Source organism: Vulpes vulpes, chromosome 15 (genome assembly GCF_048418805.1).
Source record: "Vulpes vulpes isolate BD-2025 chromosome 15, VulVul3, whole genome shotgun sequence".
Lineage (NCBI taxonomy): Eukaryota > Metazoa > Chordata > Mammalia > Carnivora > Canidae > Vulpes > Vulpes vulpes.
This window is the reverse complement of record NC_132794.1, coordinates 92,247,896-92,261,441: the sequence shown is the minus strand read 5'-3', so window position 1 is coordinate 92,261,441 and position 13,546 is coordinate 92,247,896. Positions and strand designations below refer to the sequence as shown.

The window sequence follows — 13,546 nt, the reverse complement described above, 5'->3', positions numbered from 1 at the left end:
CCAGCTCCTCAGTACAAATTGCACTATGTAAAATGGTGGTTCTCAAACTTAAGGATATTATCAGAATCACCCATTAGACTTGTTAAAAATACAAATTACTGAGCCCACTCAGACTTTTGATTTAGTGGGGCCGGAGAATTTGCATTTCTAACCAGATCCCAGGAGAAGTTAATGCTGCTGGTCAGAGGAATCATACTTTGGATTCACTGGTGTAAGGCTACTCATTCCACAGAGGAAGGGCCTAGAAATACAAGTTTTTGACCCATAGCAAGGGCCAAGTAGGGTGAGACCTTTGAACACCAACGTTGTAGCCTTCTCTGTTCATGTATTCTCTTTCAACACATCTCTCTCTGGTTGCTTTTAGAGTTTTGTGTTCAGGTGTAAGCAGGGTAGGGGAGTAGGGGAAAGAAATGGACAGTCCCTCTGCCAATACTAAATCTGGGTACCACATTACAACAAATCAGAGACCTGTTCTTGCTTTGGTTTCATTCTTATTTAAAACAATGTGACATGAAGCAAGAATCATTTTACCAGCTTAACTAAACAGGTATTAGAAGAGAAACGGAACAAACTAAACATAACTAGAGGCTGGCTGAGTGGGGAGGAGGAGGAGGACGAGAGAATTTCAACAGTGAAGAGGGGAGAAGATAACTCAGACAACCAGCCCGTGATAGAAACAAATGCTGCCAACGGGGAAACTGCTCCCATTCATGTGCTAAATATCCACAAGGAGAACCAAAGAAGGGGCCTCCATCAAGACCTACAAAGGTCCCCACAGAACTGCCTGGATTATCCTTGAAGGGGAAACATAAGTAGGAAAAAAACGCAGAAACATTACAAAGCTTTGCAAGTGACCAAAAAAGTTGCTCCAGAGGGGGCATAGTATAATATAGGAGCACCTGTGAGTTTTAAGTGGTGGGAATTAAAAGACATCCTACCATTTTCTCTTTCCTGGTACCTGAAATTTAACAGAGTTCCCAAGCCTAAAGCTCAGGGGATAGGTGAGAAACCAGAATATTTCCCTTGCAACAATTAACCTAAAGACTTTCATTAATTGTAATGGTTTTCATCTTTATCTTCTGTCCTGATTACTCTCTGACACCTGGCCAAAGACTCAATTCGTCCTTACAGCATTGCCCTACTCAGCATCAGGGGTGGTTACTTAGAGGTCATATACAAGGAAGCCAATTTCATGATGATACACAGTATATGGGTGATTCAGCCACTTCTATTACTCCAACTGTCTCCATGTTTCTCCCATTCAACTCATTCTATACTCTGTAGGTCCTTGGCCTGAGTCTTCTCTCCCAGCTCTGCCCCGACCATCTTTATTCAGGCCAACAGGGGCCACAGCAGGACCTTTCCTATCACAGGAAAATTCAGGTCTTCAGTGTTGTATGGTGTTTCAGAGCTCAGTGAATGGCAGTGTTGCTTCCACATCACAAGGCTCCCAGGGGTCTATTTCTTCCCCTCTTTCAGTAATCTCCCTTGTTAAAGTAGTTTAACTGATCTCTTTGTAGCTCTTATCCTCTGAGGTTGAATGAAGTAGCAAAGTTAATTTTCTAAAAAGGCAGGTAAAAGTGACAGGTTTTTTTTTTTTTTTAAAGATTTTATTTATTTATTCATGCAGAGAGAGAGAGAGAGAGAGAGGCAGAGACACAGGCAGAGGGAGAAGCAGGCTCCATGCAGGAAGCCCAACGTGGGACTAGATCCTGGGTCTCCAGGATGACACCCTGGGCTGCAGGTGGCGCTAAACCGCTGCACCACTGGGGCTGCCCGTTTTTTTTGTTTTGTTTTGTTTTGTTTTTAAAGATTTTATTTATTTATTCATAAGAGACACACAGGGAGAGGCAGAGACACAGGCAGAGGGAGAAGCAGGCCCCATGCAGGGAGCCCAATGTGGGACTTGATCCTGGGACTCCAGGATCTTGCCCTGAGCCAAAGGAAGATGCTCAACTGCTGAGCCACCCAAGTGTCCCAAGAGTGACAGGTTTTTAGAACTACAGCAGAGCCTGTCAGGTAATCAGTGGCACAAATCCTAGTCTGGCAGCTGTGTAGGGCCAAATAAAAGGTGATCCTTGGAGTAGGATCTAAAATAATCCTAGAAGCCTTGGGTCACAGGATTGAGGGGTGAGGGCTATTTCTTCCAGGATAGCCTAAACAAAAGATTGTTTGGTTTAGGATTACTTAGCAGAACTTGTCTGCCCCAGGACCCCTTCCTTAGAATGTCCTTTCCTGGTCACTCTGGAGCAGACTGCAGGCAAATTTGCCAATCTCAACTCCTTTGCCTTCTGGCTTTCATTCACTCCTTCCTGCCCTCTTTCTCATGCCCACTGCAATCACCACCTCCAGCATTCTCTTTTCCCACCACAGGAAACTTCAATGACCAGCTGGCCTGAGGTCTCCAATGACAAGCCTGTCTGCCAAGCCCAGGAAGGGGGAGAGAATAACACTGACAAGAGACTAAAGGGAAGAAACAGAGGGCGGCTGGAGAGAGATGACCTGCAGGTGGTGCTCAGGGCAAGGCTGAAAGTAGCTGAGGGATTTTTTTTTTTTTTTGCTTAGGAAAAGTATGAAGCTAGGACTAGTGCCTAGGGAAGCTGATGCACCTCTTCAGAACTTAGCTGGCACCCAGGATTTCTAAGGGTCCTGAATGCTTCAGCTAAGCAAATCCCATTTTCTAGAAAAGATAAAGGGTTTTATTGCCCTGAACTGAAAGCCATTTTTTTCCCCCCTGGCTGGCTACAGCCTAAGCGGTCTCTTTTCTTGTCTCCTTACTTAGAAACAAAGACAGCTGCCTATTTTCTAAGTTCCTCACCCTTGCGCATGGGCTAGCAATAAGAGAAAAGGAATTCAGGATCCAACTACAAAGGAATCTGAAAAATACAGCATAAACAAATTCAGAGATAAACAGCCTGAATAAAATATTTCGGCTAGATTGGGAGAAAATATTTATAATACCCTGATAGACAATGGACTAATATTCCCACTATACAAAGAACTCCTACAAATTAATAAGAAAAATAAAACTCAATAAAATAACAGGAAAAGAGGAAACTCAAATGTTTAACTTAAAAATACATAAAAAGAATAAAATACCAGTTTTTACTCATCAAATTAGTGCAAATGAAGAATCTAATATTCAGTGCTGGTGAGAGGGTGGGGAAATGGAAATTCTCAAATATTACTGTTGGAAGTATAGATAACTATGATTTTCTAGGAAAGCTGATAGTACCTATGAAAATATAATATGCACATGGCCATTAATCCAAAAATTTCAAGTATAGGAATCTGTCATACAAAGGAAAATTAATAAATAAGGACATATGAGCAAGAATGCTTAAATTAACATTATTTAAAGTGGCTCAAAATAGGATACCTATATAAACTTCCAATTATATGATACATAAGTTCTGGGGATGAAATGTAAAACATTGTAACTATAATTAAAAATACTACACTGTATATTTGTATATGTGTTGCCAAAGCTAGCAAAACTACATTGTATATTTGAAAGTTGGTAAGAGAATAGATCTTAAAAGTCCTCATCACAAGAAAAAAAAAATCTGAAACTATATGAGGTGTTGAGTGCTAATATGTATACTAGTCATTATGTTGTATACCTTAAACCAAATACAATCATATCTCAATAAAACTGGAGGAAAAAAGAATAAATCAGATAGATAATTATATCACATACATCTTTTTTTTTTCACGTACATCTTTCTACGTTAATACTATTAAGTGGAAAAAAAGAAAATCCGTAGCACATAAACCTATTTTTTCAAATGGTACTTTACATATATTTATATATGTGTAAAGAAAGGTATAGAAAGATTCAAACCAGCCTGTCAACATTATTTGCCTAAGGAAGAAGGAGGAACATCGAGAGAGGAAAAACCATTCATTTTTCTTTTAGTCACCTTTATCTTCTTAAAATAAGTATACATATTTGAAAAATAACTTTAAAAAATAAACCAAATCAAATCTCCAAGAGCACCATACCCATAATTCCCTTTCTAAAGCACAAAGAAACCAGAGTCCCAAGGAAACCCCTTCTTCCTCCCCACTCTCCATGACCTGAGTCAATTAGCATGATGAGGGATGCCTGGGTTGCTCAGAGGTTGAGCACTGGCCTTTTGGCCTGGAGTGTGATCGTGAAGTCCTGGGATCAAGTCCCACATCAGGCTCCCTGCATGGAGCCTGCTTCTCTCTCTGCCTATGTCTTTGCCTCTCTCTCTCTGTGTGTCTTTCATAAATAAATAAATAAAATCTTCAAACAAAACAAAACAAAACAAAAAAAACTTCAATTAGCATGATGAGTAACCAATTAAAAGTCTTACTTCTCTCCTACAAGGAAACAGATGGCTAGGAGAAACTTTCCATTATCACCAGCTCACTGTCTAAAACCTGACCACCCCACGAAAGGCAGAAGTACTGTGGTCATCCAAAAAGGCCTGAGTTCTTACCTATGAGTGCATAGGACAGGAACTTGTTGACAGAGGTAAGTGCCAGTCCAGTGATAGGGCCAGTGGTATCTTCAGAGCGAATCACTTCCAGAAATGGACGGAGGAACACATTGGGTTCAATTTCGGAGAGTTCTGCAAGAAAAGAAACAGAAATGAAGGGATGCCATCTGACAAACGCTAAACCCTAGAAAAAGACCCTTCTTATCTGTGCCATAAGGCTAGAATTCTTAGTTACTGGGCCAATCTTCCTTCCTCTGAATTAGCTTAAATCATCACAGACACTGTATCATTTTACCTGTAAAATTTTTAGTATGTAGCTCAAAGACTAAGAAGTTAAAAAACAAAAACGCTACAGTATTGAGGTGCCTGGGTGGCGCAGTTAGTTAGGCATCTAACTCTTCATTTCAGCTTGGGTCGTGATCTTAGGATGGTGAGATTGAGCCCTGCACTGAGCTCAGCACTCAGTGCACTCTGCTTGAGATTCTCTCCCTTACTCTCCCCCTTCCAGTTGTGCTTTCTTTCAAATAAACAAATAAATCTTAACCACCACCCCCACAAAAACACAGTATCATTATCATGCTTTAAAAAGTAGCAATAGGAAAAAAAAAAAAAGAAAAAAAAAGTAGCAATAGGGGCACTGGGGTGGCTCGATAAGTTAAGAGTCCCACTCTTGTTCTTAGCTCAGGTCTTGATATCGGGTTGTTGTTGTTTTTTTCTAAGATTTTATTTATTTATTCATGAGAGACACACAGAGAGAGAGAGAAAGACAGAGACACAGGCAGAGGGAGAAGCAGGCTCCATGCAGGGAGCCCGACGTGGGACTCGATCCCAGGTCTCCAGGATCACACCCTGGGCTGAACACGGTGCTAAACTGCTGAGCCACCTGGGCTGCCCTTGATAGCAAGGTCTTGAGTTCAAGCCTCGCATCAGGCTCCACGCTGGGCATGGATGAATCCACTTAAAAATAAATAAGTAAATAGCAATAAAATGGCTAAGATGGTAAATTTTGTTATATATATTTTACCACAATTTAAATGTTAACAGTAATTCTTTAATATCATCAAATACTGTTGGGTCAATTTTCCATGTCCATTTCACCACTCTTCCTAGTTGCACATAGATAAACTTCATCTCAAGTATAGTCAATGTGGCCAAAGAGGTCCCAAGGTGAGCTACCTTTTTTTTTTTTTTTTTTTTTCTGTTATGGTTAAGGTCACTTCTCTTAAAGAATGTAGCACATTCCAGGAAGATGAGGGAAAACACTGAGGCTTCTAGTCCCTTGCTGAAAAATAAGCCTAAAAAGAACAAAAGCCTGTGCAGTCACTACTCTTAGAGACAGTTTGTAAGCTTGGAAGGTCCTAACTACTTTTCGGCTGCCTTTTTGCCTAGCACAAAGTAAAGGGCTAAAGGAGCAACTCATAATCTTCATTTTACAGATGAGAAAAATAAAGCTTAGATAAACTACATGATTGGCCCCACATAGCTAATAAGCACCAAAGCTGGGATTTTAACACAGTCTATATACATGGTTTCAAAACTTGTGAAACCATCACATCTATTCTACCTACCAGCACAAACTCCTGAATTTAGAAGGCTTCATTCCAGCTCTAAGAATATAGACTGCAATGACTTTGTTCTCTACCCTGCTCTATAGAATTTGTTTTTCTAGAGTCTGTTATGCTTTCATCTTTCAGAGACCAGCTCCCTAAAAAGGCTTCCTAAATTGCCCAGAAAGATTTGAGAACGTGATCAAGGCTGCCCACCTTTAGAGACAAAAGAAAGCTAGGTTTTCTAAGTACCTTCATTTTCATGCAAATGTAGGGAGCTTCCTACTCGATTCCTACCACCTCCCTCTTTGAGTAAACATTTCCCTGGGCCCGGCTGCTCCTCTGATTAATGCTTTAATTAATTGGCAGATTGGGTAGCATTTTCCAAGCCTGTATGTACAGTGATCACATCAGCTGTATAAAACCTGCTTCTTATCCCCCACCTACCCCCACCTAGAGATGTACAATTTGCAGGAAAAACCTAGACAAAAACCTTTGTGTATGTGAGGTGGTAGAGGGTTGAGATGTAAGGAATAGAAATACGAGGAAAAACTGAAATATATAAAACACTTTTATAAGATATATTTTATAAATATAAAGTCATCTAGTCTTGCTGCTTTAGAAACATTATTACATATGATTTGGTCTGTCATTTAAAAAAATATGGCCATGGTAAGTATAGCTGAGATATAAAAGTCTAGATGGAAAAATAATCTTTGAGAAGTTAGAAAGGAAACATTTTTTGAGCTTTCATCCAGTTGCTGTAAGAATAGTTTCTTCATGTCTTCCTTCATGGTGAAAGACTAGGGAAATTTCACAGCCATAGTTTGACACTTCCAGAGCCATGTGCATTTTTTTTTAATTTGGTAAAACCAACTCTTGCTGGTATAGTGTTCTATAAATTTTAACCTAATGTGACAACTGGGACACAGAACAGTTTCATTGCCCCAGAAACCTTCCTCTTATTTCTTTATAGTCACACCCTCCTCCCCACTCGCATACCTGTCAGTCAACTATCACCATAGTTTTATCAAGAGGGTCACTAAATGAAATCATACAGTATGTTACTTTTGAGACTGGCTTCTTTGACTCAGCATGATGCCTTTGGGATTCATCTAAACTGCTGCTCAACAGTTTGGTCCCTTTTTATTGTTGTGTAGTATTCCATCATGTGTATATACCACAGTTTATCCATTTACTAATTGAAGGACATTTGGCTTCTCCAGTTTGAGGCAATTTTGAGTAAAACGGCTATTAACGTTTGTGTACAGTTTTTTGTGTGAAGGACAATGGTTTGCATTTCTCTAGGATAAACACTCAGGAGTGGGATTTCTGAGTCAAAGGATAAGTGTATGTTTAGCTTTATAAGAAACTGCCAAACTGTTTTCCAGAGTTTCTGTATCACTTTGCATTCCCACCAGCAATGAGAATTCTGGCTTCTCCATATCCTCTCCAGTACTTGGTATTTTCAGTATTTTTATTTAAGCCATCCTAGTAGGTGGGTAGATGGTGGTTTAAATTTGCCTTTCCCCCCCCAAAAAAAATAAAAATAAAAAAATAAATTTGCCTTTCCCTGAACACCTTTTTCATGTGCTTATACGCCATCCATGTATGCTTTTTTGGTCGACGTGTCTGTTGAAGTCTTTACTCCATTTTTTTTTTTTTTTTAAGGATTTCATTTATTTATCTGACAGAGGGAACAAGCAGGGGAAATGGCAAGCAGAGGGAGAGGGAGAAGCAGGCTCCGTGCTGAGCAAGGAGCCTGATCCAGGGCTCCATTCCAGGACCCTGGGATCATGACCTAAGCCACAGGCAGATGCTTAACTGAGCCACCCAGGTGCCCCATCATTACCCCGTTTTTAAAATTGAATTGTATGTTTTCTTGCTGTTGATTTTATTTATTTTTTTAAAGATTTATTTATTTATTCATAGACACACACAGAGAGAGAGAGAGAGAGAGAGAGAGAGGCAGAGCCACAGACAGAGGGAGAAGCAGGCTCCATGCAGGGAGCCCGATGTGGGACTCAATCCCGGGTCTCCAGGATCACACCCCAGGCTGCAAGTGGCGCCAAACCGCTGCACCACCGGGGCTGCCCCTTGCTGTTGATTTTAGAGACTTCTTTATCTATTCTAGATTCAGGCTTTTATTGGCAACACAATGATTTACAAATGTTTTCTCCCAGTCTGCAGCTGGTCTTTTCAGTATCTTAATGGTATCTCTCATAGAGCAGGTTTTTACTTTTGATCAGGTCTGGTGTGTCAGGTTTTTTTCTTTTGTGCATTGTGGTTTTGGTGTCATATCTAAGTACTCTCTGCATAATCCCACAAAGATTTTTCCTGTGTTTTCCTCTAAAAGATATACAGGTTTATGCTTATTGTTTACATCTGTAACCTATTTTGAGTTATTTTTTCTATAATGTGTGAGGTTTCCATGGAGGTTCTTTTTTGTTTTTTGCATATGGATGTCCATTTGTTCCAACATTTGTTGAAAAAAATTCTTTGCCACTGAGTTATCATTGCAGCTTTGCCAATAATTATTTGACCTTATTTTTGTAAGTATATTCTGTTCCATTGATCTGTGTATCTAACTCTCTGAAAGCAAACTGTCTTGATTAACTATATTCTGTCTTAAAATCAGACTAGTGTGATCCTTCCAACTTTATTGTTTTTTTTTAATTTTTATTTATTTATGATAGTCACACACACAGAGAGAGAGAGAGAGGCAGAGACACAGGCAGAGGGAGAAGCAGGCTCCATGTCGAGCCCGACATGGGATTCGATCCCGGGTCTCCAGGATCGTGCCCTGGGCCAAAGGCGGGCGCCAAACTGCTGCGCCACCCAGGGATCCCTTTTTTTTTTTATACTTCTTTCAGCATTCTAGTTCCTTCCCCTCCCCTCCTCCCTCCTTTCCTTTCTAAGATTTGATTTATTTATTTGACAGAGAGAGGGAGAGCACAAGTTGGGGGAGTGGCAGGCAGAGGGAGAGAGAGAAGCAGACTCCCCACCAAGCAGGGAGGCCAACACAGGGCTTGGATCTTAGGATCCCTGAGATCATGACCAGAGCCAAAGGCCAATGCCTAACCGACTGAGCCACCCAGGAGCCCTTGCCTTTCCATTTCAACATAAATTGTCTATATTTACAAACAATTTTGCTGGGTATTTGATAGGAGTTGCATTGAGTCTATAGATTACTTTGGGAAGAAATGACGTCGTTACTAAATTGTGCCTACCAACCCATGGATATGGTAGTTTCTTTATATCTTCTTAATTTCTTTCATCAGTGTATTATAATTTTCAGCATACAGATTCTATACATGTTTTATAACATGTATAAGTACTTAAGAATTTTATTTGGTATGCTTGTAAATGGTATTGTATTTCAATTTCAGATCCCAGATAATAATTTTTAATATATAGAAATGTGACTTATTTTTGTTGTTGTTGTTTTAATTTTTTAAAATATTTTATTTATTTATTCATGAGAGAGACAGAGAGAGAGGCAGAGACATAGGCAGAGGGAGAAGCAGGCTCTGCGCAGGGAGCCCAATGTGGGACTGGATTCAGGGACTCCAGGATCACACCCAGGGCCAAAGCCAGGTGCTAAACTGCTGAGCCACCCAGAGGTCCCTGTTGTTGTTGTTTTAAATCAGAACATTTATTATGTGACCAATCACTGAAATCCTAAAGATGAACTGGATGCTGCAAGAGCTGCCTTCCTGGGCATAAGTGTTGTTCCTTCAAAGAATCCATGCCTGAATCTGCAGTTCAGATACAGATGTTACAATACAATTTTGAGGTACCTCATTCAACCAGTCCCAGTGGTATTTCATTGTTGTTGTTTTTTAAGATTTATTTATTTTAGAGTGAGAGGAGAGAGAAAAAGAAAGAGGGAGAGAGAGAGAGAGAGTGTGTGTGTGGGGGGGGGTGGAGGGGCAGGAGGGGGAGAGAAAATGAAGCAGACTCCTCACTGAGCATAGAGCCAGATGTGGGGCTCAATCCCACCACCCTAAGATCACGACCTGAGCTGAAACCAAGAGTAGGATGCTTAACTGACTGTGCCACCCAGGTGCCCTGGTATTCATCTTTAGCCTTGGCACTCCAGTTATGCTTCTTTTCTGTTTGGTAGGATTGTCACATTTGCCATAGGTTTACTTCTGAAGGTGGTAGGCCTTAGAGCCACAGTGGCAACACAGTGTGTATATCTTACTTCAATGCTTTCCAAATGCTATCCCCTTTGTCATTTCACTTGTGTGGCTGAGACCAAAGAGACAAAATGAGACTGATGTTTTTTTTAAAGATTTTATTTGTTTATTCATTCATAGAAGACACAGAGAGAGAGAGAGAGAGAGGCAGAGACACAGGCAGAGGGAGAAGTAGGTTCCCCACAAGGAGCCCGATGCAGGACTCGATCCTGAGTCTCCAGGATCACGCCCTGGGCTGAAGGTGGCACTAAACCACTGAGCCACCCAGGCTGCCCTGATTTTTGTTTTTTTTTAAAGATTTTATTTATTTATTCATGAGAAACATACACACTGAGAGGTAGAGATACAGGCAGAGGGAGAAGCAGGCTCCCTGTAGGGAGCCCAATGTAGGACTTGATCCCAGGACCCTGGAATCATGACTCAAGCCAAAGGCAGATGCTCAACCACTGAGCCACCCAGGCATCCCACAAAATGTGACTGAATTTTGTGTGTTGACTTTATCCTGTGACCTTACTAAACTCACTTATTAGTTCTAGGATTTTTTGGTTTTGGTTTTGTAGATTCCTTGGTGTTTTCTACATGGACCATTATGTTATCTGCATACAATGAGTTTTATTTCTTACTTTCCAATTTACATGCCTTTTATTTCCTTTTCTCATTTCACTGCACTGGCTGGGATTTCCAGTACTATGAAAGTAGACCACTTTTCTTGCTGTCACCTTTAGGGTAAATGCATTCATTGTTTTACCATAGTGTATGATGTTAGTCATAAGTTTTTTGTAGATGTTTATTATCAGGAATGGATTTTATATCTTATCAAATTTCTTTTCTTCATCAATATGATCAAGTGGTTTTTTCCCTTCTTTAGAAGGAAAATATGGTAGATTAATTGATTTTCAGATTTTATTTATTTGAGAGAGAGAGATGGAACAGGGGTGCAGCAGAGGAGGAGGGAGAAGCAGGCTCCCCACTGAACAGGGAGCCTGATGTGGGGTTCAATCCCAGAACCCTGGAACCATGACCTGAGCTGAAGGCAGATGCTTAACAGACTGAGTCACCCAGGTGCCCCTAAACCTCACTTAGTCTTGGTATATATTATTCTTTTAATATGTTGGTAGTTTTTATTTGCTAATCTCCTGCTTCATAAGGTGGAAGAACTCACTATGGCATGAAAGGCCGGGTGTTGACAAGAGTGATACCATATAAAGGTTTGGACAAAGTTCCTAGAGAATTCTCTGGAGGTTCTGGATGTGGCCCTCGCAGAGTATATATAATCCAGTCAATGGAAAAGGGATCATTAGTTTCACTACTACCAATAGTAGGTATATGACACCAAACTCATCTGTCAAATTAGGTAGTTGAAATCTAAACCACTAAAATACGTTCATTCTGACACTATTCTGTGAATCAATGCTTTATGGAGACTTAGTGATGGAAAACTAGGAGAGCTGGACTTTTTTTTTAAGAATTTATTTTTAAATATTCTCTGTACTCAAGGTGGGGCTCAAACTCACAACTCCAACTGAGATTAAGAACCACACACTCCAACCAACTGAGCCAGCCAGAGTTGGAATTTTTAATGAACCCACCAGGAACATTCACTATCACTCTCACTCCCATACCCCTACAAAGAAAAGAGAATTGTGATATATAAAATTAACTTTCCAAGGGTTTGGTCTAGGCTGAATTGGAGTTTTGCTCTCTATGTTCAACTACTGATTGCTAGGAGCATCAAAGATATTCTAACAGGAAAACCCCTGCAGTTTTTGGTGCTAAGGGTGTGGGACAGACACAGCAAGGGAGACTGTGCTACTAGCAGAGTACCACTAGTGAGGACGTGAATTAAGAGGTACCTCTTTGTGAACATTTTTTTTTTTTTTTTGTGAACATGTTTAAAATACAAAACAAAACAAAACAAAAAACCAGTCCTGGAATTTCAATTCAAAATCCTGTTAAGATGTTCAGATGGTCTCTAAAATAGTGCTTCTCAAACAGTCTGTGGTTAAGGCCAATTTATTTTTTTCCTTAATGTCAATCCACTGCAGACTCATCATATTATAAATTACAATAAAATGAACTGCTAGAGAATGATGTTTTAAAAACAAAGACATAGGGACGCCTGGTGGCTCAGGAGTTGAGCGTCTGCCTTTGGCTCAGGTCCTGATCCTGGGGTCCTGGGATTGAGTCCTGCATCAGGCTCCCTGAAGGGAACCTGCTTCTCCTTCTGCCTATGTCTCTGCCTCTCTCTCTCATGAATAATTTTTTTTTAAATCTTAAGAAAAAAAAAAGACATAAACTCCACTTTATTATTAGAATCAACATATATAAAATTACTCTCAAAATATTATAAAAATTTCTAAATGCTTTCCCACAATTTCTGTATACATCCTATCATGTACTAAACAACAATTTAGGCACCTAAAATAGTTTACAGATTATACTTTGAGTAACAGTGCTCTAGAAAAATAAAGCATAATTTTCAACTGGTCATTCTAGAAAATCCTCCAAATCCTAGGATACTATGGCTAAAATAGGCCCTAAAAATAATTTACAAATGAGATAATTATGATTTAGAAAGGCTAAGTATTTTGTACAATGCTACAAAATCAATTAGTGTTAGAACCAGGACTGGAGGTTGAGAGCACTGGGTGAAAACATGGACTTTTGAAAAGGATTCAAATTCTAGTTGGGCAACTTAATGGTTGTGTGATAGATACTAAATTTTTTATCTATTTATTTTATTTTTTATTTTTTTAAAGATTTTATTTGTTCATAAGACACACACACACACACACACACAGATGCAGAGACACAGACAGAGGGAAAAGCAGGCTACACGCAGGGAGCCTGAGGTGGGACTCGATCCTATGTCTCCAGGATCACACCCTGGGCTGCAGGCAGCGCTAAACCGCTAGGCCACCAGGGCTGCCCTAGATACTAATTTTTTTTTTTAAGATTTTATTTATTTATTCATAGAGGCACAGAGAGAGAGATGCAGAGACACAGGCAGAGGGAGAAGCAGGCTCCATGCAACAAGCCTGATGTGGGACTTGATCCCGGATCTCCAGGAGCACACCCCGGGCTGCAGGCGGCGCTAAACCACTGTGCCACCAGGGCTGCCCCATACTAAATTTTTTTAAGCCTGTATTTTATCACCTGTAAAACAGGTGTTAAAGAATTAAAATTATGTTTTAAAATAAATTAACAGCAGCTAACATTTATTGAGCATATACTATCTGTCAGGCACTGTGCTTGGTAATTTACATAAATTATCTCATTTAAATATAATTAAAATATATTGTACACGCATGGAATACAGTAAACGTGT

The 13,546-nt window shown here is 40.0% G+C and overlaps 1 protein-coding gene and 1 pseudogene across 23 annotated transcripts in view; both read right to left on the bottom strand.

Annotated features, from left to right (window-relative positions):
• GBF1 (golgi brefeldin A resistant guanine nucleotide exchange factor 1) overlaps positions 1–13,546 on the bottom strand; it is a 121,790-nt gene that overhangs the window by 28,371 nt on the left and 79,873 nt on the right. For all 23 annotated transcript variants that reach the window (XM_025992768.2, XM_072739845.1, XM_072739855.1 and 20 more), the window contains one exon: positions 4,470–4,601. In XM_025992768.2, coding sequence (XP_025848553.1) covers positions 4,470–4,601 — 132 coding nt within the window. The remainder of the gene's footprint in view (positions 1–4,469; positions 4,602–13,546) is intronic.
• Positions 9,639–10,257, bottom strand: LOC112917026 (large ribosomal subunit protein eL37-like; annotated as a pseudogene).